A 27,809-nucleotide genomic window follows, 5' to 3' on the forward strand; every position below is an offset into this window, starting at 1 on the left:
TCAGAAACCAGCCAGAGGGGTTCCCAGGTCGAGTCCACAAGCTAGAGACACTGTGCAGAGGGAGGTAGCCCTGACCCCTTCCGTGAACACAGAAGGTCCTCTGACACTCTCAGGTCACCCCTGCCCAAACACACCGATGGTGGTGCCTTGGGAGTGGCCCACGTAGTAGAGTCGCTCTTGTCCCGTTTTCTCTGCAATAAAATTGATTGTGGCTGGAAGGTCGTAGTTAGCCATCTCATCCAAACTGCCAAAGAGAAAGAACAACAAAATTGGAGAAAAAGCACCTCACTGTCAGGCCTACAGTGTTCGCACACCTTTACTGCAGCCACAGATACTTGGCATTGCCCAAGTATCTTGTCGATTTAAGACTGGAGTCAATATATAGCATTAGGCATCTCTGCAACTTCTGAGGATGTCACCTTGATTGCAAGAGTAACAGGGTTAAGAAACCAGAGTCAGAAAAATCTGCTTTGCAGAGGCCCACAGAGGATCTTCCTGTAAGGCTGGTCATGTTTCTCCTCACTCTACGGCAGATTTACCAAACTGCCTTGAAAAGAACAATTCCTGGAATGCCTACGTTGTAAACAGAATAAAGCAAGTGGATTTGTAGACCTCAGCCTGGACAGACTGCCTCGGAATTTCCGGGGAAGAGGCCTGGTGATCTGCACGTTTTCACAGGGCCTCTTTTCCTGTTCAGAGTTGGGAAAACGCTCCCCTAGGGCATATCCTCATGCTGTCTGTCATCACCCGTGACACAACAGCACTGGGGTGTGGAGTCAGGAAATGCCATGTGGCTTCTAAGAATGAAACCAAAGAACAAATGACTTCAGGGACCTTCAAGGCAGGCTTCTTAGCTCCTGTGTCAGCACGGGGCTTCGTGCTGTAATGAAGCAGCCGTGCCCCAGGGGCACTGCTCCTCAGTCATGCTGTGGTCAGGCTTTCTCTTTCTTTCCCCGGGACCTGGCTCCAGGGACGGCTTCAGCCCCGCCAGCCTATGGTTTGTTCACTACGGAGTGAGTCAACATTTAAAATACCATCCGCGCAAACTCACTCTAGGCTCCCTCTTGGCTTATCAGGGATGTCTGGCTCCCAGAATTTTTGCCCAGAATCTTGTTTCTGGTCCCATTTCTCGATTGGTTTCCTTTTTCCTCTTTAGTAAGCACACCTTGTAACCTTCCTTTGGGGTCCACACTGACAAAATGAGAGTCCTGGAGGTAACCTTTCTAAAGATGACCTTTGCGTTTTGATTTTTTTTTTGCATATATACCTTGCACACACACGCCCTCCAGACACCAACACATGGGCTTTTTATTTCTTTTACTTATTAAAATTTTTTTTAATTTTTAAATTTTAAAGCTGGCTTTAAATTGAAGCTGGCTCCAGGCTCTGAGCTGTCAGCACAGAGCCCAACGCGGAGCTTGAACTCATGAGACATGAGATCTTGACCTGAACGGAAGTCAGATGCTTAAATGACTGAGCTACCCAGGTGCCCCAACAAGTGGGATTTTTAAAACAAACATCAGTGCAATGAATAAGGACACTTTCTTCAGAGCCTGGGTAGAGGAAGATACGTTTGTTTCTTTCTTGAGTATTCCACTGGGTGTATTTGCACAGTAAGGGAAAAATCAAAGGGTGTTGGTCCATATAAATGAACAAAGCAGGGGCACCTGGGTAGCTCGCTTGGTTGAGCGTCTGACTCTTGGTTTCAGCTCAGGTCATGATCTTGTGGTTTGTGAGATCAAGCCCCACATTGGGCTCTGCGCTGACAGCATGGAGCCTGCTGGGGATTCTCTTTCTCCCTCTCTCTGCCCTTCCCCTGCTTGTGCTCTCTCTCTCTGTCTCTCTCAAAATAAATACACATTAAAAAAATAGATAAATGAACAAAGTACACACTTCATCAATACATATCTCTTTACCTGAAGGCCCAGAATTCTCGTGATTTGGGTGAAAATTTCAAGTGTTTTCTGGACCAGGTGTTTCCCCGGCTGTTCCCCAGCCACACGTCATAACCGATATCTGCCAGAAGGAAAGCCAAGCTGTTGTTTGGAAGGTTGCAAATCCAGTTACTGGCAGACGCAATTAACCCGTGTTGCAAATACACGACAGGCTTTGGAGCTGCAAGACACGGGCGACAAGAATTTCATGTCTGAACCCTCTGAGCATCTATCGGAAAATTCTGTTCCTGACTTCCTCTGATATAGGACAGAGGTTAAGGGATGAAATGTGGCACGGGGTAAACCTGGGTTCTAGTCTTTTATGAACTACTTACTTGGGCAAGTTATTTATCCTCTCATGTCTTGTTTTCCTCCTTGTAAAATTTTGATTTAAATAATGTATTGTGTTGTTCCATAGGTGCTGGAGTCAGGCTGTTCTTGCTTAGAATCTATTCCTCCCAGCACTAACCCCTTTGTGCCTCAGTTAACTGATCTGTATAATGGGCGACAGTAACAAATGCTATCTCATAGTAGAGTCAGAGGAATTAAATTAGGATAAAAATACATAAAAGACTGTCCAACACAATAAATCATTTCCCCTATTATTATTTCTACGAATAACATTTTATTTCTCAAGGAACCTCTGATTAGAAAACTAAATTTTTCTCAAAATAATAACAGAAACAATAAGCACGCCAATTTTGAATATTGATGAATGCCAGGCACTAGGCTAGATTTTACACACAACCGCATCGTTTCATTTACATCGTCGGGAAGCAAAATGCAGAGATGTTCAGTGAAATGTTATGTGACATAAAGTTGTTAACTTGATATAAAAGGCCTGCTCACAATGTAGAATTGGAGCAGCTTGACTGAGGAGAAAAGAAAAGGAGGAGGTAGGGAGGTGGTGTTGAGACACAGAGAGTAGAGAGAGAAGGCACTGCCATGTTCCCGGCTTTTACAAATGGTTTGTGGTCCTGTGCTGGTACCCACGACCCCCTGAGCTCACTGTGGGGCTAGCCCAGCTTCCCGAGATCGGACAGCCTACACTGGGAGATACTCTGGAAGAGGCTCTGGCCACCACGACCCAAGGAACCGAAGTCTATGTCCATTCAATCGAACTTTCCAGGGAATGGAAAGAAGAGGTGTTACTAATTCTCCTAAATCATTGCCAAAGAGCAGTCAGAGGCCGTAGGCCCTCTCTGATCTGAGCCCCCACAGCTTCTCATCGTACAGACAGCCGTCCAGCTCACGCGTCTTGGCAGCTACCTTGCCTGGCAGAACTGAAATCGAGTTTGGGCAGACAGCGTTCTCACGAGTGTTTACAAAGGTCATGGAGTTTTCTGGGGGCTGGCGGTTGGTTCTATAAAGTCAAAACATCTCCCTCTGGTTTTGAAAATCTAGATTTTCTCTTCACATGATTAAGGATTGTGATACCGGGAGGTTTTGTTATACAACACCCCCAAAGTATCGAAGGAGCTAAGAAATGAGAGAAGAAAGCAAATAGTGGCTTTGCCAAGTGACTTCCTCTTTCCTCTACAGGGATCCATCTTGATTGTAGGGAACTAGAAATGGGTGTTTAATTAAGTTTAAGTATAGTACGAATAGGGTCAGACTTGCTTTAAAAATTTTTTAATATTGGGGCGCCTGGGTGGCTCAGTCGGTTAAGCTTCCAACTTCGGCTCAGGTCACGATCTTGCGGTCCGCGAGTTCGAGCCCCGCGTCGGGCTCTGGGCTGATGGCTCAGAGCCTGGAGCCTGCTTCCGATTCTGTGTTCCCCTCTCTCTCTGCCCCTCCCCCGTTCATGCCGTGTCTCTCTCTGTCTCAAAAAAAAAAATTAAAAAAAAAATTTTTTTAATATTTATTTATTTTTGAGAGAGAGAGACACAGAGCAGCAGGGGAGGGGCAGAGAGAGAAAAGGAGACACAGAATCGGAAGCAGGTTCCAGGCTCTGAGCTGTCAGCACAGAGCCCGACGCAGGGCTTGAACCCACAGACCGTGAGATCATGACCTGAGTTGAAGTCAGACGCTTAACTGACTCAGCCACCCAGGAGCCCCGGGTCAGATTTACTTCGAAAATGAAGTCCCAATGCCTTAGGAAGAGAACTAATTACAAGTGAAGTAAGTTGAAAAGCTATCATAGTAGCTGAAGCAAAAGATGATGATCATGTCCAAGCTGAGAGGAGTTTTTGGAGGAGAGAGAAATTTAGACGCAAAATTGATAGATCTTGGTGATTGGCTGGATATAGAAAACGAGGGAGAAAAAAGTGTCAAGGTGACTCTTAGGGTTCTGGTTTTTAAGCCTGAAGAGAGGGTATCTCTAGAATACCGTGTGTGTGTGTGTGTGTGTGTGTGTGTGTGTGTGTGTGTTTTGGAAGGAAGACAAAATGGTGGAGAAAAAAAAAAAAGACTACATAAACAGTGTACAATTGACTTTTGAACACCATAGGTTTGAACCTTGTTGGGTCCCCTTATATGTGGATGTTTTTTTTGAGAAATACAGTACAATACTAGAAATGTATTTTCTATTCCCTAAGATTTTTCCAACAACATTTTCCTCTCTCTACCCTACTTCATTATAATAATACAATATATAATATGTATAACGTACAAAATATATGTTAATTGACTGTCTATGTTCTTGATAAGGCTTCCAGTCAACATTAGATTATTAGTAGTGAAGTTTTGGGGGAGTCAAAAGTTATATGTGAGCTTTCATCTGCTTGGAATAGGGGTAATAGTGTCCCTCACCCCCCTGTTGTTTTAGCCAACTGTATATCTAACTGCTTTCAAAAGTCCCAAGGATTATACAAGTGAAATGGAGTCTAGCGGTGGAGGTGATGAGTTTCTTCTGGAACAGGCCAGACTATTTCAGAACAAAGGCTACCCTGGTACTGTGAGCAGACCTAGGAATCTCTGCTTTAGGCATGATTCCTTCCAAAACAAAATAAATCCTACTTTTTCTCGGACATCCTCTTCCATGGGGAATCCTGTAAATTCCGAGGACATAACCATCCTTGGTCACAACGTCATACTCTTCATAAGGATAACCCCAGTAGGAAATAATCTGGCTCTGAAAAGAGGGGAGAAAAATAGACCCATTCATGATGTCATGTCTTGATAAACTGCAATGTGGTACTTTAAGTTATACAACTACTGTTCCATGACGTCCTGGGACAGAATGCAGCAGGAAAATCAGGATAACTTGAGGAGGGTTTTAGGAAGAGGTTGCATACAGAAGCATGGGAAGGCGAGGTAGGGTGACCGTACATCCTGGTTTGCCTGGCTTGGTATTATGAATGCACCCAGGGTTCACTCTCAAAATGTTTGCAAACAAATTATATGGTCATCTGATGAGGGAAACCATGGGGGATTGCGTGGTACCCTGTGGCTAGTTACGAGTGAGTTGTTCCCAACCACCCATGAAGGGAGGTGGGAGAAAGTGGTCACCAGGCCCAGAGTGAGATAGAGAGAAAAGGGCACATGGAGAGGAAGTATGGCCTTTGGCAGAAGGGCACAGCCTGCCTAGGGTGACCTCATGGAGGAATCCAGGGCAATAAGTCATCTGATCTCACCCTCCTTCCGCCTTCTGATCTCCTGCTCAAGATCTCAGTCGGCTGAACTGAACTGAAAACCAAAGTCAAGGGAACTTGTTGCCTCAGTTCTTACAGGCCAGCTTCTTGGGCAGAGAGAAAGGTGTGAAGAAGACAGAGCGGACCCAGATAAAAGAAACGTCCCACAGAGATACACACGCAGGAGGGGAAGTACCGTTTACTGGTCATCTTCCGCACAGAGCAGTTTATGTCCCCTGCGTTTTTAATCCTTAAAACAGGTCTTTGAGATGGGATTATACCCATTTTACAGCTGAAAGAACAGTGTCAGCAAGATGAGCAATCTACCTGAAACTGTACTCTAGGAAAAGCTAAGGACAAAATGAAAGTCTGAGTAAGTTGAGCTCCAAAGCTCACGCCTTTACCACAGGATTCTGCATTTGCCCATGCAGCGTGCACCAGAGGTGTGCATATATTATGGGACTATTTAAAACAGTGGTTATGAGCCTAGATTCTAGAGACAAACTGTATGGCATCGAATTCCCGCTCTTTCTCTTGTTAGCCAGGCAACTTTGGGCAAGTTATTTAACCTTTTTGTCCTTCGTTTCCCTCAACTGTAAAATAAAAATAATACTAGTGTTTTTTCACAGATTCTGGCACGACATAAGTGCTCTAGAGATGTTTATAATTCTTGTTATCTTTATAGAATAATTAAGAACCAAAAAGCACCCAGGCCAGGAAGGAAGAGAATGTGTGCGAATATGACAAGAAGAGGGAAATTTCAATTCTAGGACATATAGCCATGGACTGTGAGTTCAGCCATGTAGGAGGTTAGGGGCACCTGCTGGATAGTGTGGAGAGAGGAACACACAGGAGACAATAATTAGAAACTTTGACAATTTCATTCTTCTTAAAGTTCTAACACAAATTTGGCACTGGTGAGGACATCAATGGTGCATAAGGTATACAAGCTGTGGAGCATCCCATTGGAATGAAGCCCTAATGGTGGACATTGTCAGTCATTTGCCTCTTTTTCTTTTTCTCTCTTCCTTCCTTCCTTCCTTCCCTCTGTCCTCCCTTCTTTCCTTCCTTCCATCCATCCTTCCTTCCTTCCCTCCCTCCTTCCTTCCTTCCTTCTTTCCTCCCTCCCTCCCTCTCTTCCTTCCTTCCTTTATTCCCTCCCTCCCTCCCTCCCTGTCTTCATTCCTTCCTTTATTCCCTCCTTCCCTCACTTCCTTCCTTCCTTTCTTCCCTCCCTCCCTCTCTTCCTTCCTTCTTTCCTCTCTTCCTCCCTCTCTTCCTTCCTTCCCTCCTTCCTTCTTTCCTTTCTTTCCCTCCTTCCCCTCTTTCTTTCTTTCTTTCTTTCTTTCTTTCTTTCTTTCTTTCTTTCTTATATGCTTTGACTAGCACACTATTCCATTCCACTTTTGATATAAATTTAATATAAATTTCTGATATACATACATTTTGATATAAAGGTCATTAGTATGAACTCTTGAGACTGCTCTTCAGGAAACCACCATCAGATGGTAGCTCAAGCCACCAGGAAAGGGAATATTACTCGCCCAACTTGGCTTGGGTCTTTCAAAGCTTAGATTAGCAACTTTCAGCTACTGGCTAACCACACCAGGGAAAGGGGAGGAAGCACAGATTTAGTCGATGTAAAACTGGTTGTAGACAAGCACATCGATTATATCTAAATTATTGTATATAAAATGATGATAAATTAATACTTCTTTATCTTAATGTTTTCTTCTTAATGAGTGACTTACAATATTCATAGTAGCCTCAGGATTTGTGATGCCTCCTTTCTTGTGATAACCATGTATGGGTCCAAGAAGAAGCATCCAGTAGGCTGCTGCTAAAAGCTGCCACATTGGGGGGGTCTTCCTGGGAAAGCAAATATTAACATATGTGTCATCAAACAGAATTCTGAAAGTGAAGTTTGCTAGAATCCTTCTATAATACTATTGTGGGAGAGCATGGGAACATGCTTCTAGGTTACACTTTACCAGGCAGTAAACTTAATATTCAAGACTCATTCCATGAAAAATCAGAAAGTATAAATTTTTACTAAGAAAGAAGGAAGGAAAGAAGGAAAAAAAGAAAGGAAGGAAGTCAACTTCAAGTAAGTCTCCAATAGGCAGCTGAACAAAAGGAGGGAATGTAGAATTTGCAGAAAGAGAAATATAATAGCCAATATATTAATAAAGCACACTTAATATCTCTAGTTATCAGATAACGTAATTCCTTTTCTTCTGATCAGGGGAGTGAGTGCTGGCATAAGCTTTATGGAGAGAAATTTATTAGCATGTCTTGCAAATTTAAAAATATTCATCGGGGCGCCTGAGTGGCTCGGTCGGTTAGGCATCCGACTTCGGCTCAGGTCACAATCTCACGGTCCGTGAGTTCGAGCCCCGCGTCAGGCTCTGTGCTGACAGCTCAGAGCCTGGAGCCTGTTTCGGATTCTGTGTCTCCCTCTCTCTCTGCCCCTCCCCTGTTCATGCTCTGTCTCTCTCTGTCTCGGAAATAAATAAACGTTAAAAAAAAAATTTAAAAATATTCATGTCTTATTGCTTCTTGGCCTTTTGGCTAAGATCTGTTCTTTTCAGTGTAATATCTGATGCATCTTTTATCTGAGGACAATATATTAAATAGATTTTTGGAACTAGAAGAGGGAATAGGAGCTTGCTCCGTTCCCTCCATGCATCAACCTGGTATTGCTGTAAGTCCAGGAACGGTGCACCCCCTCGGGGGAACAAAAAAAAAATTCGCATCTTTCACTCTGTAATTCTATCTCCATCAGTCTAGCCAAAGGAAAAACAATATATGTGTAATAATAAAAAAATATATTATAAAATCGTTCCTGATTATATATCTTAATATAGTGAAATTTACCACATAAGAGATCGATAAAATAAATTATGGGTGAGAAAAAATGGAATTGTTCAGCCACCAAGTATGTTTATAAGTGTTATGTGAAATTTCTATTATATAATATTGAGAGAAAAGCGATGTAAATTGTGCATATATTTTGAAGCCCAGTGATAAAACAAATTATAAAGAGGGAAAAAAAAGAAAGAAAAAGAGAAACCCCTCATGATTGACCCCAAGACCTGACCTTTACTGCCCACCTGCATGTACCTGTCTATATTTGTCCACACTTTCCTAAAGTTCTTGTTTAAGAACTTACTTCTAAGCTTATATCTTAACTCAGGAAAAACCCATGATGGGCACAGCATCCCATGATGGAAACAGAAGCGACCCCTCAAGCAATAATGACTGCCGGAGGGAGAGCTGTGGTGGCCCAGACCACCCAGACCAGTTTGAACTCAACCCCTGACTCACACCTGCACAGAGGACCATGCTGTGACCAGCTGTTAACCTCTACCTCATTATAATACTAAAATCTCCACCCAAGGAGGAGCAGAAGACTCATTTACATAACATACAACCTGTGTATAAGCATGTTTCCTTAAGGTGCAAGTACGACCTTATGCCTACCTCCATATTGGATGACGAGGCTCCTCTCTCTAAATATTCATCCTAACCCTACGTGAAAGGAGCCCATCCCATTGGGCATTCCTGGCTTTGGAAGTTATTCCCCGTGATCTCCTTATTTGCTGCCCATAAAGTTTATTTTGTGCGACCACATAGACCAGTCTCTACCTATGACTCACCAAGGAGTGAAGTCATGTGAGTTCAGTTACATAAGCACCAAATTTTAATTACGGTTATATTTAGATGGTGACTGTTTGGGTGATCACTTTCTCATTTCCTAGGACTTTCCATGCTTTGTAATTTTTTAATTTTATTTTTATTTTTTGAGAGAGAGTGAGAGCACGTGCACGCACACATCTGTGCGTGAGCAGGGGAGGGGCAGAGAGGGAGGAAGAGAGAGCATCTCAAGCAGGCTCCCCGCTCAGCTGGAGCCCAACACGGGGCTCAATCTCACGACCCTAAGATCATGACCTGAGCTGAAATCAAGAGTTGGATGCTCAGTCAACTGAGCCATCCAGGCTGGATGGAAATTCTGGAAACGATGGGGGAGAAAGATGATTATATTCCTCATTTGGCTTTGAAACCACCTAAGTTTATTTTTTTAACTAAAAAAAAAATTTTTTTTTTATTTTAGAGAGAGAGAGAGAGCACATGAGCAGAGGAGAGGGGCAGAGGGAGAGAAAGAGAATCTTAAGCAGGCTCCACACTCAGCACAGAGCCTGACATGGGGCCGGATCCCACGACAACGAGATCATCGCCTGAGCTGAAATCAAGACTCTGACACTTAACTGACTGATCCACCCAGCTGCCCTGAAACCACTTAAGTTTAAAAGCAACAAAATGAAGACAGATGGTAAGTCGCAGCCGGTAGGAAATGGAAGCATTTTTCAGAAGATGCCTTCAGTATTGTCATAGAAAATTCCATAAATCTCTCTCTTGGATTCATCAAGATCATAATCTCTGTTGAGTATATGTATGAATATAATTAATGTATAGTATAATTAATACGATTAATGTAGTAAATACATACTTTTATATCAACATAGCACATTTGTATGTAACTAATATTGATTAATAGAACTTAACTCTGGTTGATCACAATGGTAGTGTTAACACCACCAACAGTAACAATGATCACTATCGCAACTATTGAGAGCCGATTATGTGCCAAATTAGGTGTCAGACATATATGATCTCATTTCATTCTCAAAATTATCCCAAGAGATAAGAAATATCATCTCCACTTTATTTCAAATGAAATTGCGTCTCAGAGAGGTCAAGTCACGTGCCTGGGCTCAAACAGAGTGATGGCAGCAGAATCTGACTCTTGTTGCCAGACCGTGAAGGAAATTTGCCGACCATTTTGTGCCCTTGACCAACTGGTGGATGCGGAAAAGGTTTACAGGGCCCTCTGGCTACTAAGTGCCTGATTAGTATAGGCATCATGATTACCATTAAAAAAAACCCGCCCCAAACCCCACAGTGATAACTCTTAGAATCCACCCCAGCCAAAGTGAATGAGACTCTGTGGGGGTGTCCAGGGATCTGCATTTTCAGATTCCAAGTGATTCATATGTCTTCCAGTGAGTGAGAAACAGCTAGGTGGCTGGTTTCCTTGCGAACAGAAATGTTTTCCTTCTCATTTCTGTCTCCCCGGAGCTAGCACGGAGGGTCTCACAAACCGTGAGATTACAGCATGGAGGTTCTTATGAAGGCTTGTCAAATAAATAAATGGGTGAAAGACTGAATGAGTGCACGACTTAATCTTAAAGATGACCCCATGCTGACTCACTATTTCGTCCACCAGGGAGCCCTCTTGCTCAGGTGTAGACACAACAGGGAGAACCGGAAACGGAGCTCCACACACGCTCTAACTAGAACCCATTGTACTTACTCTTTATCGCACTTCCCTGAGGCATTGACCAAGACGTTTTGCAAGAACATTCCAACCAGCAGACCAGAAAAGCCCTGATGGCAATAACGAAAGGCCTAGAAGACCACCCCCACAGGTGCCCTTCCCGGCCTGTGGCTACACCCCCCCCATCCAAGACGGAGCACCCTGCCTCCTCTCCTGCACGTACCCCTGCCCCTGTCCCCAAACTCTCCCATGAAACCCTAGGTGTCCTTGCCACAGAGAGGTGGGTTGTTAAGACAGGAGCCTGTCACCTCCCCCAGCTGCCGCCTCTCCCCCCCGCCCCAAATTAATCCTTTTCTCTCTTCCAAACCCTTGTCGGGCTTCTCTTGAGCCAAGTTTATCTGAGTTTGTTGGGCAACAGTGCTGGCAGGCCAGCCCAGAACTCTGTTCTCTATTCGTCGGGATCCCTGGGCACCCTCGGAGGGAAGCTGGCCTTCGGAGTTCCAGGGCTTACCTGCTTGTTCCCCGAGTCTGCTGCTGTGATCATGGATCAGTAACAATTCCTACCCGCCCCCACCCCCCATCCCTTCATGGGTCCTCTCTGACAGGTAGGCTTTGAGAGTTGATTACACCCTTAACTCAGGATTTATCTTATGGGAAATCATTAGGGAGTTTTTTGTCTTTAATGGTCTTTTGTCTCAAAGCATTTACAATTTAGATGCCCCGGTTTCTGCAGAGTGGTTGGCATTTGAGGCCTCCGAGTTACAATCCTTGCAATCCTTGCAAGTGAATCTGATGGGCACGCTGGAGAGCTGAGGTGGGGGGTGGGGGGTGGGAGGAGGGGGAGCGGGGGAGGGGGCCTGTGCAGAGGAGGAGCGCTAGGTGGCTTCGCCGGGGTGCAGCTGGTAGAAAGAGCTGGAGTCTTCCCAAGGGATGGCGCAAGAATGTACCGGTCATGACAGGCTGTGCTTTGCAGCCGTGACATAGAGCCCCTTTGGCCGCTTTGTTTCATACCTCTGTGCAATGGGTCTGGGTTTGGAAGGGCGACGTGTCCCGACAAGAGGAGCCTGCGTGTTCCATCCTGTGGCAGGTTCTAACCCAACAGCCTTTCTTCAGGCACCCCTCCCCAGGCCTCTGCTTACCTGGCCCTTCCAGGGGTGCCCTGCTCGGCCCTATCTGAGCCTCATAGTATTAGCTATCACTGTCGGGTGAGTGTGCCCGACTTAGACACCTGTCCTTCGCGACACTCCAAGAGTCCTCGTATCTCTGACGTGTTTCCATGACAGCATCTCACGTTGACATCCTGCTGATTCACAGCGGTGCCCTGAGATGTTAGGACTAAGAGCGCAGACACGATAAGTGCCAGGGGTGCTCAGTCCTTAAAGGTGAGATCCTGGGGCCTCAAGTCGCCAGACTTGGTCAACACAGGTTATGGGTATTTTAGATTTATTTATATAGAGAGATTATATATTAGACATATATATATATATAATCTATCTACCTATCTATAATCTATCTATATAATCTATCTATATATATAATCTATCCATATATAATCTATCTATATATATAATCTATCCATATTTATAATCTATCTATATAATCTATCTATATATATAATCTATCTATAATCTATATATATACAATCTATATACATATATATATTATCTATATATATAATCTATCTATATATAATCTATCTATATATATAATCTATCTGTATATGTAATCTATATATATATAATCTATATATATACAATCTATCTATAATCTATATACATATATATAATCTATCTATATAAACTATCTATATATAATCTATATATATAATCTATCTATAATCTATCTATATATATAATCTATCTATATATAATCTCTGTATATAATCTCTATATATAATCTCTATATATATAATCTATATACACATATATTATCTATATATAATCTATATATAATCTATATAATCTATCTATAATCTATCTATATATATAAACTATCTATATATAATCTATATATATAATCTATCTATATATAATCTATCTATATAATCTATATATATAATCTATGTAGATTATATTGAGTTATCACTCTAAATCAGCATTTCACACTGCTTTTTCTAGTAAACATGATTCCCGAAAGATGCTACTTGTAAGAGCTCAGGGGAAAGCATGTGTTAGACTGTATATATTATACACACATAGGTATACACATATATAGCTTATATCATATATATAAATTACATATGATCATATGTTTATCATCCCTGGTTCTTGCCCATGAAACGACAAAAGCCATGCAGTAGATCATGCAAATACGCCTCCTCATCTTTCTAAATGTCCCCTGGAGTGAAAAATACTGCTGTCGTTATAAACACATATATATCCCAATGCTATATGATGATGTGCTCAGAGAGTCTTGGTTGACAATATTATAATTAAGGATCAGTGTAGTTCTGCAATTCTGATCCTCTTTGACTATAATGTACTTTTCTGCAGTTCCATTTGCTTGTGAAGTTTTATTCATTGACTAACACCCGTTAAACATCCTGTGGCCCAAATTTTCTAAGGAACGCTCTTGGGAAATGCTGCTTTATTACATGTATATACATGTATACATATTCTTTTTTTCTATTCTCTACACCAAAAAAAAAAAAAATCTGTGTAATTAAGTGAAGACTAAAAGGACACAAGTAGCCAAAAATTGGAACATCATCTGTGAAAGTTTTCTGCAGGCAGATGCCCTCCGCGGTGCTGAGACCCTGCTATGCACTTACCCAAGTTCGCTTGGAGAAAGGTGATCAGGAACGGGACTGCTTGAAGGACTATCCTCCGCTGCTCAAAACTCTTTCTCTCCTGGTTGTTTTCTGTCTCCCCCTCCAGCTAGTGCAGCCAGGGAGACGCAGGCTGTTAACTTCCTAGAAAACATCGTCCTGCTGCCTTTTCTGTCTCACATTGAGTTTCACTATTTTATATCACGTTCATGTGGATCATCGGGAGGCAGTTCTCAGGATGCATTTTGCACTGAGAACATACATTGACGATCGCATCAAGGATACCAATTTGTCAACCAAAAAATGGTAGAAATAAATAGAAACTTTCATTCTACTTTTCTCATGGCTTCAGAATAGTTGCTGTCAGGCTTATTAAGCAGACGTTCAACCAGGGCTGATGTCGATGCTTGGACAGCACTCTCAGTGAATCCACACCCCAATTTTTCACTCTGTTGCAAAAATGGGGGGAGAATTGGCCAGAATATGAAGGTACAGAGACTCCATGGTTAGCTTTATTCATTGAGCAGACTGGGATTCATCAGAGCCATACACAGAAACTGGCCTTCCTGGGTTTTCAAAGCTTGCTTAGAAAATATTTGCAATTGAGTGAATAAAAAATATTACATGTCAAAATTAGTAATATGTAATATAATTATGTTAATTTATAATGTAGCATATAATAATGTATATTCACTTATATTAGGAAAGAGAAAAGTTAACAATCAATGACACAAACTTCTACCTTATTGAAGGAAAATTAAACCCGTAGTAAATAGAAGAAAAAAGTAATAAAGATAAGAGGAAATAATCAATAAAGTAAAAAACAGAAGATTAGAGAAAAGTAACAAATCCCAAAGTTGGTTCTTTGAAAAGATTTATAAAATTGATAAGCACTGGGAAAAAATAGAGTTATATAAAGCAGCAGAATAAGAAATTAAAGAATGAATATCATGAATGATATTACAAATAATAAAATTATAATAAGGGAATATGATGAAAATTACAAGCTAATAAATTTGATAAATTAGATTAACTGGACGAATTCTTTGAGAAACACAACTTTAACAATTTCTGTTTCAAGAAGAAGTAGAAGATTTGATGAGCTGTATTCTATTAGAGAAATTAAATTTGGGGGCCCTGGGTGGCTCAGTTGGCTAAGCATCTGACTCTTAGTTTCAGCTCAGGTCATGGTCTCACAGTTCATGGGTTCAAGCCCCGCATTGAGCTCTGTGCTAACAGTGCAGAGCCTACTTGAGATCCTCTCTTTCCCTCTCTCTCTGCCCCTTCCCCGCTCATGCTTGTGCCTACTCTCTCAAAAATAAATACAAACAAAAATCTCACTTCTGAGTATAATGACTAGTAAATATTAGTCTTATTTGTTAAAAATGATCTTTGTGTGAGTTGGGGCAGGTTGTACTCCAGTCCTTAGAAAGACTTATGAATAATATGGGGCGCCTGGGTGGCTCAGTCGGTTAAGCATCTGACTTCTGCTCAGGTCATGATCTCACGGTTCATAGGTTCGAGCCCCCGCGTCGGGTTCTGTGCTGACGGCTCAGAGCCTGGAGCCTGCTTCCAATTCTGTGTCTCCCTCTCTCTCTGCCCCTCCCTCGTTCACACCCTGTCTCTCTCTCTCTAAAAAATAAATAAGCATGAAGAAAGTAAAAAAAAAAAAAAAAGATTTATGAATAATAAACAAAGGAAACCCTCATTGTTTCCTTAGTGAATATCCTATTTAAAATTTAAGGAAAAAATTATGACAATTAGGCCCCCCCCCAAAAAAAATAGAAAAGGAAGAAACACTTCCCAAATCATTTTATGAGGCTAAAATAAATTTACATCACATTTTAAAGTGATCTAGATAGCCAAAATGTATTGGCAAAAGACGTGAAGTTGGATGACTGACACGACTTGATTTCAAGGTGTACGAGCTGCGGCAATCAGCACTATGGGGCAGTGTAATATGATAAATGTCTAGTGCAATGGGACACGACAATTGTTGCACAAATATAGACACACACAGAGTCAACTGATTTTGGACAAAGCTTCGAAGGTAATCCAATGGAAGAAAATCATATTTGCAAAAACTGTGCTAGGAGGGTACATAAGAGAGAGAGAGAAAAAAATCTCAGTCCCTAACTCACACCACTGGCAAAAGTTAAAAGTAAATTATTAGCCTGACCATAAAAGCAAAAACTGTCAAGCTGAAACAAAAACAAAGGAAATCTTCATGACCTCAGGGTAGGCAAAGATATCTTAGGACATAAAAAGCATGAAACACAAAAATGATGGCTTGGATCTCATTGAAATTGAAAACCGTACTGCTGAAAAGACAACACTAAGAAATCCAAAAGTCAAGCCATAGACTTTGAGAAAATATTTATTTGTTTTTAATATTTATTTATTTTTGAGAGAGAAAGAGACACAGAGCGTGAACAGGGGAGGGGCAGAGAGAGAGGGAGACACAGAATCCGAAGCAGGCTCCAGGCTCCGAGCTGTCAGCACAAGAACCCAACGCGGGGCTTGGGCCCACGAAATGCGAGATCATGACCTGAGCCGAAGTCAGACGCTCAACTGATTGGGCCACTCGGACGCCCCGAGAAAATATTTGTAAAACAAAAATCTGACAAAGAAATTTTATCCAGACTATGTAAAGATCTCTTGCAATTCAATAAGAGGTCGAAGAGCCGCTAATAAAATGGACAAAGACTTTGAACAAAAGAAGGTATATAAGTGACTAATAAGTACTATAGTCCATAGTCTTATAGGGTTAAATATACAGTATTTATGGACTAAGTCCATAGTCTTATAGGGTTAAATATACAGTATACAATTACCACATGACTCAGTATTTCCACCCTTAGGTATTTATGAAGAGAAATGAGAATCTATGTTTTCTAAAGGATTTATAAACAAATATTCATACCACGTTTATTCACAATAGGCTTCAACTAGTCATAACCCAAATAGCTGTAAATTATGGAATGGATGAACAGATATGGGTTATCTGTCCAATGAAATGCTACTTAGGAATAAAAAGGGAACAAATGACTGATACATATAACCACATGGGTAAAACTTAAAAGCATTATCTTGAGCCAAAGAAGAAAGTCAGATACAAATATATATATATATACATATATATATATATATATATATATATATACATACATACAGATATATACAGATATATATACATACAGATATATACAGATATATAGACAAAAATCAATATTAATATGTGGTGAGAGAAATCAGATCGAGGGTGATTTGGGGCTAGGCAGCAAAGAAACATAAAGGGATTGTCTAAGGTGAGGGATATTTAATATCAAGACTGATCTTACGGCAGTTACATGGGTATATTTGTCAAAGGTCCTGACTTGCACTCTTATAGCAGCTAATTACATCACGATATGCAAGTTATACCTTAAGAAAGCATCGAAAACAGAAAGAAGACGCAGCCACAGTGGCCCAATATCCTTGCCATGTGAGGTCCATCCACTCTTTCTCAAACCTCAGAGTCTTTGTTTGTATATGTTAAAAATACTGGGATCTTCAACCCTGTCTCTCAGAGATTCTGATTCTAAGGTAAAGAATAGACTTAAGAGCTGCATTTTATTATTTTATTATCTTATTATTTTAAGAGCTGCATTTAAAAAAAGTTTATTTCTGAGAGAGAGAAAGTGGCAAGGGGAGGGGCAGAGAGAGAGAGAGAGAGCACGTGAATCCCAAGCAGGCTCCACGCTGTCAGCACAGAGCCTGACACAGGGCTCGATCTCAAGAACTGCGAGATCATGACGTGAGCCAGAATCAAGAGTTGGAGGCTTAACCGACTGAATCACCCAGGTGCCCAAGGGCTGCAGTTTTAATTAGTACCTCCTGGTGGTTCTGGATCTAGGTGGCCCCAAATTCACACTTGGAGAAGCATGTCACCAGACAGATGGGATTCTTGTTTCTCGGCCTTTGTCCCTGTTTCCCACACCTGTGATCTCCCTGCCTTCATCCCTCCAGATTCTCTCTCTCCTGCCTGGTTCAACTCTTTTGAGTTAATCTCTGCCCTTTGCTCTGAAATGTGCCTCTAATGAGCTTGAAGATGATACCACGAAACATCAAACCATTTTCCAATTGTTGGTAATTCTAAGTGGAAATTGTTCCAATTCTAAGTGTTGTCTCTTAAATTACATAGAAAGCTGCTTGTCACACCCTTTCTTCATAAACATTTCAAAGACGAGTAGTACGTATTTTGGTAACAATTGGGTAAGCTTGAATTCTTAGCCTTTTCCACGGAGATCTCAATTACGATGTCTGTAGAAATAACCCCCAAATCCCTTCCAGATCGTCAGCCGGGTTTGCTCTTTTGTTTTGCTTCCTGGCTGACATTTCACTTAATTATTCAATAAGAAAATATCTTGGCATTCTGCTTTGTATTTCACCTCTCAGTCTTCATTTTAAGGGCAGTTTTACAGGCTTAGTTCCTGAAAGAGAACTTACAATACTTGGCACATGTTAGATACTTGATAATATTGTCCGATTCTAACTCAACTGACAGGTCACAGAGCCAAACTCATTCAGTCTCCACATGCTGCTACATTATTCAAACTGATTTCTTTTTCGGTTATAAGTTTTGCAGAGAAATGGTACTAGTCTTTCCTTTGTAAATGATTCTGGCAGGACACAATTAGTCATGCCCTGGCAGTGAGGGAGCAGAACCATGGCTATGCCAGAAAATCCAGTCCATAAAATCATGTGTCTTTCAGGAATACATATATTTTTTGCTTTGAATACTCATCTCTCTCTCTTTTCCAGTCATCAGCGATAAAAGTGGTATTATTAGTGACATTTATAATGAAAAAATAAAATACAGTGATAATAATAGCAGCTATGGGGGGGTGGGGGGGGAGGTTAAGATGGCAGAGGATTAGGGACACCTTAAGCTTGTCTCATCCCTCAAAAAAAGGTAGGCAGTTATCAAGTCATTCTGAATGCCCAAGAAACCAACTGGAGGTCTGAGAGAACAAAAAATGCAAGTTTACTAGCAGAAAAGCGACCACCTTCTGGAAGGTAGGAGAAGCGTGGAGTCATCTTGGGAGAGATATAGCTGTGGGTACGGCAGGGAGGGATCCTGTTTAGGGAGGCTACCACAGAGTATTATAAGCAGTGGCGCACAAAATCTGACCTTCTAGAAGTCCGCTACAGTGGGGATGTGCCTGGCTTGAGGGTGCTCAGATGGCAAAGCACGGAGGAATCTCAGGAGTGGCAGTGTGGGCCTGAACACCGCCGGGGGTGTTAAGAAGGATGGGCGACACCCGCGTGCTATGCTATTTCCAGGCACAGGAGCAGGTTACTAGGGCTGAGGGCAGCAAGCAAGGATTCCAGCCTTCCGCTCTGTTTTGACATAAACTCTGAACCACTTCTACAGGTGTGCCACCACTTTCCTTGCACAGGCGGGCAAAAGCCTGGCAAGACCCTCCTCCAGGAGAACAGAGCAGGTTCCCCCAGGGGAAGTGAGTCCCTACAATTTGGAGTTTTGTAATTCAGGTGCACGCCTGAGATAAAAAAAGAAGCTTGGAGACAGGCCGTGTGACTGCAGGATTCTGACAGAAACCAGTGACACAAGGGGGTGATTGATTGTTCTTCTATGAGGGTTCCCTGAAGAATGGGGAACCCCATCTTTCAGCTCTAGGGCTAGAGAGCTGGGCGCCATCATATTTATTCTGCTCATCAGAGCTGACAGCCGTCAGGGAGCCAAACAGCGCCACCTAGTGGAGGCCAGAGATGTTTACACCAAACCCCAACCCGCTGAAGCCTGGAATCGCATTTCCGCTGAAATAAATCAGCCTCAGAATCAGCACAGCAAGCACTTCCCCCAGAAAACCAGCACAAACCCCTTGCTCCCACCAAGTCTACTGAGGACAGACTGCTACCAAGCTACACCTCTAGGGGAAATAAGATCTAGCTTCCTGTTTACTTTTATTCTTTATTGTTTTATTGTTTTATTTTCTTATTTTTCTACTATTTTTATTTGTATATATTTTATATTATTTATTATTTTTTTGTTTTCTTATTTTTACTTTATTTCAATTTCTGGAACTAGATTTTTTTTTTAACAAGCAAACCAAAACACACCTAGGATTTTTTGCTTTTTTTTTTTTTTTTTTTGTCTTTCTTTACTTGTTTTTTCTTTCTTCTTTTTCTTTTCTGGAAAGAAAAACAAGATGGAAAAATTCACCCCAAAAGAAAGAACAGGAAGTAGAACTCATGGTTAGGGGTTTAATCAGTGCAAATATAAGTGAGATGTCTGAAGTCGAATTAAAAAAAATGATTATAAGGATTCTAGCTGGGCTTGAAAAAAGCATAGAAAATATCAGAGAATCTCTTTCTTCAGAGATAATAGAACTAAAATCTAGTCAGGCCGAAATTAGAAATGCTATGGCCAAGATGCAAACCTGAATGAGTGCAATGACAGCAAGAATGGATGAGGCAGAGGAGCGAATGAATGATAGAGCAGATAAAATTATGGAAAATAATGAAGGTGAAAAGAAGAGAAAAACAAAAATTATGGATCATGAAGGCAGACATAGGGAACTCAGAAACTTATTAAAACATAATAACATTTGTATCATAAGAGTTCCAGAAGATGAAAAAAGAGAAAAAGGGGCAGAAGGTTTATGTGAACACATTACAGCTGAAAACTTTCCTAATCTGGGGAAGGACAAAGACATCAAAATCCAAAAAGCACAGAGAACTCCCATTAAATTCAACAAAATTCAGGATTCAACAAAAGTCAACCATTGCCAAGACATATCACAGTCAAATTCACAAAATACAAAGACAAGAAGAGAATCCTGAAAGCAGCAAGGGAAAAAAGTCCTTAACCTCCAAGGGAGGACAGATCAGGTTCACAGCAGACCTATCCACAGAAACTTGGCAGGCCAGAAGTGAGTGGCAGGATATATTCAACATGCTGAATAGGAAAAATATGCAGCCCATTTTTTTTTTTTTAAATCCAGTAAGGCTGTCATTCAGAATAGAAGGAGAGATAAAGAGTTTCCCAGGCAAAAATGAAAGTTCATGACCACTAAGCCAGCCCTGTGAGAAATTTTAAGGGGGACTCTGTAAGTGGAGAAAAAAAAAATACCAAAAGCAACGAAGACTAGAAAGGACCAGAGAACATCACCAGAAACACCAACTCTACAGGTAATGCAATGGCACTAAATTCATATCTTTCAGTAATCACTATGAATGTAAATAGAATAAATGCTCCAGTCAAAAGACACAGGGTATCAGAATGGATAAAAACAGCAACAACAACAACAACAACCCAAGATCCACCTATATGCTGCCTACAAGAGACTCATTTTCCACCTAAAGACACCTTCAGATTGAAAGATAGAGAACAATCTATCATGCTAATTGGCATCAAAAGAAAGCCAGAATAGCCATACTTGTAACACACAAATTAGATTTTAAACAAAGACTGTAATATGAGATGAAGAAGGGCATTATATCATAATTAAGGGGTCCATCCACTGAGGTCTAACAGTTGTAAATATTTATGCCCCCAACTTGAAACACCCAAATATAGAAATCAATTAATAACAAATATAAAGAAACTCATTGTTAATAATACAATTGTAGGGGACTTTAACACCCCACTTACAACAATGGACAGATCATCTAAGCAGAAAATCAACAAGGAAACAATGGCTTTGAATGATGCGCTGAACAATGGCTTTGACTGGATGGACTGAACGGATCTATTCGGCAAATTTCATCCTAAAGCAGCAGAATACACATTCTTTTCAAGTGTACATGGAACTTCCTCCAGAATAGACCACATACTGGATCATGAATCAACCCTCAACAAGTACAAAAAGATTGAGATCATACCATACATATTTTCAGATCACAACACTATGAAACTTGAAGTCAACCCTACGAAAAAAATTTGGAAAGCCCTCAAATACATGGAGGTTAAAGAACATCCTACTGAAGAATGAATGGGTTAACCGGGAAATTAAAAAATAAATATAAAAAAATACATGGAAGCAAGTGAAAATATGATGGTCTGAACCCTTTGGGATGCAGCAGCAAAGGCAGTCCTAAGAGAAGAGTGCATTGCAATTCTGGCCTACCTCAAGAAGCAAGAAAGGTCCCAAATACACAACCTAAAGGAGCTAGAAAAGTAACAGCAAATAAAGCCTGAAACCAACAGAAGCAGGGATAGAATAAAGATCAGAGCTGAAATAAATGATATAGAAACCAAAAACACAGTAGAATAGATCAACAAACTAATAGCGGGTTCTTTCAAAGAATAAACAAAAATGATAAACCCCTAGCCAGATTTATCAACAAGAAAAGAGAAAGGACCCAAACAGATAAAATCATGAGTGAAAGAAAGGGATCACAACCAACATCACAGAAATACAAACAATTATAAGAAAATACTATGAAAAATTATACGTCAACAAACTGGACAATCTGGAAGAAATGGACAAATTCCTAGAAACTCACAAACTACCAAAACTTAAACAGGAAGAAATGGAAAATTTGAACAGGCCCATAGCCAGCAAAGAAATTGAATCAGCAATCAAAAATCTCCCAAAAACAAGAGTCCTGGGCCAGATGACTTTCTAGGGTAATTCTACCAGACATTTAAACAATTGGGACACCTGGGTGGCTCAGTCAGTAAGTGTCTGACTTCAGCTCAGGTCATGATCTCAAGGCTCGTGAGTTCAAGCCTCCCTCCGACCTCTGTGCTGACAGCTCAGAGCCTGGAGCCTGCTTCCGATTCTGTGTCTCCCTCTCTCCCAGTTTTTCCCCCATTCATGCTCTGTCTCTGTCTCTCTTTCTCAAAAATAAATAAACATTAAAAAATTAATTAAAAAAAAGGAGGACACTTGGGATGAGCACTGGGTGTTGTATGTAAGTGATGAATCACTGAATTCTACTCCTGAACTCATTACTACACTATATGTCACCTAACTAAAATTTAACTTAAATTATATGTATATGTATATATATATATATATATATATATATATATATATATATATATATAACAATAATAGCAGCTACCATTTTCAGTATGTGTCCTGTATAACAATAATTTTTGAAAATAACCTTGAGCCAGGAGCTTTTAGAAAGTGGTTGATAGGAATGAACGTATTTCAGCCACGGAACAACTTTATTCGTAGGTCCTAGTATTATTATCTCCTTTTCATTTGTTTGGCAGAAGGAGAAACTGAGGCACAGAGAGGCTGGTTCGTCAGCTAAATTCACTCAGGCCGTAATTGCTGGCACTGAGATTTACATGGAGGTCATTTGATTCAAGATACTACAGTCAATCCCTCCTCTACACTGACTCTCCTGTGTGTGCTTGAGCGTTCCTTCAATCATTTCACGTCTTTTCATGACCACCAGCATGATCATGTTCATGGACTTTTCAGTAATTCAATATACAAAGTCATAAGCTAAAAATCCCATTCAAAAGAAGTTGGTAAAAAAAAAAAAAAAAGCGGCTGTTCATCTGGCTGCTTCCTCCTTTCTGACCCTTTGGTAAAAACTGGGATAAACGACTTTATTCAAGACAAGGAGAAATTACTGATGTTTGTGGTGCACCATTCGAAGGTTTCCCTCTGTCTCTCAATCTCTTCCTCCTTCCCTCTCTCCTTCCCTCTCTTCCTCCTCTTTCCTTCTACATCATTCTTTGTCCCTTCCGCCGTCCTTCCCTCTGTAGCGGGAAGAATAGCATTCGCTTTTTGGTGTCAAAGGGCTTCGAAAGAGGACCATGCTCTCCGAGGCAAATGAACAGAAGTGAAACTGGAAACCGCCCAGATAAATCAGGTTTAGATCCCCACACAGCTGTCATCAGGCCGAACAGGTGCTGTGGTTCATAGAAGAACGCAAACTTCGGCTCAAATGACTCACAGAGCGGAGTCTGGAAAAATCAGGAATTATTCTGAGGAAGCGGTAATGTGTTTATGGCAAGCACTTTAGCTGTCCACCACTTATGGGACCTCAGGCCATTAATCGGTGGCACATGGTCGGTCCACAGCCTGGATTTGCCGACCAAACGTGAAAACGGAAGCAGGTAGCTGCAAATTACTTGCTTCCTTAGTTGTTACTGTCATTGCTGGTTTTAGCTCTTTTAGCTGAAAATACTACTGAACTGTATGGTCCATTTCTTATGTTGAAAAAGGGGCAAAAGAAGATGTGGCTTTAACTGAGAGAGCTCGGTTGGGATACTTTCCTTCCTGATACATTGTTCTGAATCTTCTGGTAGCCAGGACTGTTAGAAGACTACAGAAATTAATCAAATTAGCAAATAAAAGATGAGTTTCAAAACTAGAAAATATATTTGACAAAACTCAATTCCTCTTCCTAACCGAAAGTTCCCAGTGAAGTATAAATAGAAATTCCTCAGTAAGTCGAAGGAGTCGTGTGAAAGATTCTCCAGCTGTAATTATGATCAGCAGTAAAATACTGAATACTTGCCCTTTAAAAGTGGGACAAAAGACAGGATACCTGCTCCTCTCCCTTCTATTCAGCAGGGAGCTGCAGGTGGTATGGAATAAAATAAAGCAAAAAGAAAAAGGGAAAACAAAACACGAAAGCATAAAACTGGGAAAGTAGAAGTGAAACCGTATTTAGCGGCAGGTGACATAAGAGCACATTTAGAAAATCTTAACTAATCTGAACAAAAATTGCTAGATCTAATGAGGAAAAGCGGAAAAGCATCGGGACGTCAGGTAGTATTAAAAAAAAGCAATTGTTTACCTTATGCTAACCAAAAATGCTTAGGATACAGCAGTTTTAAAATATGAGATGATTGGCATAAAAAACAAAAGTAACACGAGACAATCTGAACAAGAGACCAGCAGGATCTTCACGTTGAAAATCACAAAACTTGGGGCGCCTGGGTGGCTCAGTCGGTTAAGCGGCCGACTTCGGCTCAGGTCATGATCTCACGGTCCGTGAGTTCGAGCCCTGCGTCGGGCTCTGTGCTGACAGCTCAGAACCTGGAGCCTGTTTCAGACTCTGTGTCTCCCTCTGTCTGACCCTCCCCCATTCATGCTCTGTCTCTCTCTGTCTCAAAAATAAATAAACGTTAAAAAAAAATTAAAAAAAAAAGAAAATCACAAAACTTAAGGAAATGTAAACAAATGAGAGGTATTGCCTACTTTATACATAAAAGACACCATATTGTTAAGCTGGCAGTTCCCAAATTGAACTCTATATTGATTAAGTTCCAAGGAAAATCCCAGCAGACTCTTTATTAAAAAATGACAGGTTGATTTTAAAATTCCTATAGAAATACAAAGTCCCTACAGTAGCCTAAGGTATTTAAAAAGAATAGTGAGGCTGGAGGGCTGACATTACACAATTTTCGGATTTCAACAGAGCTACTATAATCAAGACAATGTGGTATTGGCATAAGGATTGGAAATGATGCATCACAAGAATAAAGTACAGACATAGACCAAATTGTATGTAATCTAATCACTTTTGACATAGGTTCTAGTGCCAAACAATGAGAAAAGAAACATTTTTTCAGTAGTTACTGGGTAATTACTGGGAAATTACTAGTAATTTCGCTAGGACAACTGGATATCAATTTTGAAAAAAAAAAAAACGATGCACTTCTTCAACGAGGCATAAAAGCACACTTTAGGTGTATTGCAAATCTAAAAGCAAAAACTAAACTGTAAAGCTCTTAGAAGAAGATAGAAGATAATATTTTTACAAATTTGGGATCGACAACTATAAAAGAAAAAATATATTTATACAATATTTATATCTTTATATCTTTATAAAGGAGGCTTTATAAAACAAAAAAAACTTGTGGTCGTCAACAACGCCATTAAGAAAATAAAAAGGCAAACCACAGATATGAAAATATTTCAACCGATATCTAGTAAAGTACGTATGACTAGGAGCTTTCAACATATAAGTAATAGTAAGACATACATTTTTTTAAAATAACTTCTTTTTTTTTAATACGAAATTTATTATCGAATTGGTTTCCATACAACACCCAGTGCTCATCCCAACAGGTGCCCTCCTCAATGGCCATCACCCCCTTTCCCCTCAGCGTGGATGGAACTGGAGTGTGTTAAGACATACAATTAAATTTAAAATGAGCCAAACACTTGGAGAGTCACTTCACAACAGAGGGTACAGGAAGGGCCAATAAACAGGTGAAAAGATGCTCAATATTGTTTATCATCAGAAAAATGCAGAATAAAACCCTCGTGATCGACTGCTAAACACCTGTTAGATTGGTTAACATTAAAGAGACCAACAAAAGCAAATGTTGGAGAGGAGGGGCCATCAGATCTTTCACACATTGCCGTTGGGAGTTTATAACATTACAACTGTCAAAAACTTAGGCAATGTCTCCACTTGGGACTCTCTCTCCATCTCTCTCTGTCCCTCTCCTGCTCTAAATAAATAAATAAATAAATAAATAAATAAATAAATAAACTTAAAACTCAGGCAATTTCCTAAAACCCTATAAGACTACCGTCCTATTTTTAGGTAGTTGCTCAAAATAAAAGAAAATATAGGTCTGTGCAAAGACTTGCCTTCGTCTTGTTCCTTGAAACTTTATTCAGAATAGCAAATTACTGAAGGTAGCCCAAATGTCCATCAATGAATAGAAGGGATACGCAATTGTGTTCTATTAACACAGTGGAACTCACGGACACATATAACAGAGGTAAACCTCACAAACATGTTGCTGAGTGAAAGAAGCGAAACGGGAAGGAATGCTTACTTGATAATTCTTTTTCTACGAAGATCAAGAACAGGTAAAATGAGGAGTGCCTGGCTGGCTCAGTCGGGTGGCGTGTGCGACTCTTGATCTCGAGGTGGTGAGTTCGAGCCCGGTGTTGGGCGTAGAGAGTACGCAAAAGTAAAATCTGAGGGAAAAAGAAAAGAAAAGAAAAGAAACAGGTAAAATGAATGTATTGGAACCGAAAAAACAACAGCGTCTGGCGGTGGCATTGGCTGGAAAGGTACAAGAGAAAATTTCTGGGTGATAGCAGTGCTCTGTATCTTGTCAAGGCTCACCAAACTGCATCCTGAAGATTTGTGCATTTTTATTGAGCATAATTATAACTCGAGTGAAAAGAAACTGGAAACTATGTTGCAAAGCAGGTGTTCTCAATGATTACTGGTTTCAGCATAAATTAGTGCAACTCATTTGGTAAACAACATTGCTATCTTTACAACACCCTCTTAAGACTATTCATGTCTTATGTCCCAGAGGTTCTACTCAATAAATGGATACTAATAGAATACATTTTGCAGGATGCCTGGGGGGCTCAGTGGATTAGCGTCCTTTTCTTGATTTTGGCTCAGTTTCTGAACTCAAGGGTCGTGAGATCGAGCCCTGGTGCTGGGCGTGGAGCTTGCTTAAGTTTCTCTCTCTCCCCTTCTCTCTGCCCCTCCCCTGCTTATGCACACGCATGCGTGCACGCTCTCTCTCTCAAAAGAAAAAAAAAAGAGGAAATACATTTTTCACTTTTAAGATGGGGTGGGGGGAATCTTTTTGTACAAAGCTGCTTTCACTCCTCATTTCAAATAAAACTTAAAAACATGTTCAATCGTAAAGAGGTGCTTAAATAAAATATAATGCATTTATTAAATATATTAGATAATTATTTAATGGCCGTAGATAGAGCTAATGTGGGAAGCAAAGGCAAAAGAAAACAAATAAATTTCCTTGCAACTTACAGCCCACTGACAAGTCTTTGAGACAAGGCAGAGTGACTGTCCACTAAGGAGCTCAGCTGCCTTGATGTTGACACTTTTTATGGTCAAAAGGCAGTCTTAGCCCGATCCCCCAGGATTCTGTAAGTCTACTGTAACATATGAAAATTCCTTTGGAAACTTCCTTTATCTCTACTCTCCAGATACATGTTAGCAATCATCCTCCAAGCGTATGGCCCCCTGATACACATCTGAAGGGTCTCATGACTAAGGTTTTACTAGACAGCACTAAATGACCTTCTCCTAACAACAGCTAGTCCCTCAAGGTCCTGGAAACCCTGCTTCCAAGTTCCTTAGAGACTTATGCTATCCCTGACCCCCTGCCAACTTAAAGGCATATAATCATTCACTCCTCACGACCCCCGTGCAGCTCCTTCTGCCCATGGGTCCTGTCCCTGTGCTTTCATAAACCCACCTTGTTGCAC

At 40.8% G+C, this 27,809-nt stretch overlaps 1 protein-coding gene and 1 pseudogene across 1 annotated transcript in view; one reads left to right on the forward strand and one right to left on the reverse strand.

The window, feature by feature from the left end:
• LIPK (lipase family member K) overlaps positions 1-11,024 on the reverse strand; it is a 28,489-nt gene extending 17,465 nt beyond the window's left edge. The window contains exons 1-4 of the mRNA XM_015079064.3: positions 7,258-11,024; positions 4,893-5,007; positions 1,917-2,115; positions 135-244 (exon numbers count right to left, since the gene is read on the reverse strand). Of these exons, the coding sequence (XP_014934550.1) occupies positions 135-244; positions 1,917-2,115; positions 4,893-5,007; positions 7,258-7,362 (529 nt within the window). The 5' untranslated portion in view covers positions 7,363-11,024. The remainder of the gene's footprint in view (positions 1-134; positions 245-1,916; positions 2,116-4,892; positions 5,008-7,257) is intronic.
• LOC113596512 (uncharacterized) lies at positions 8,058-8,236 on the forward strand (annotated as a pseudogene).
• Positions 11,025-27,809: the final 16,785 nt, after the last annotated feature.

This window comes from Acinonyx jubatus, chromosome D2 (genome assembly GCF_027475565.1).
Source record: "Acinonyx jubatus isolate Ajub_Pintada_27869175 chromosome D2, VMU_Ajub_asm_v1.0, whole genome shotgun sequence".
Classification (NCBI taxonomy): domain Eukaryota; kingdom Metazoa; phylum Chordata; class Mammalia; order Carnivora; family Felidae; genus Acinonyx; species Acinonyx jubatus.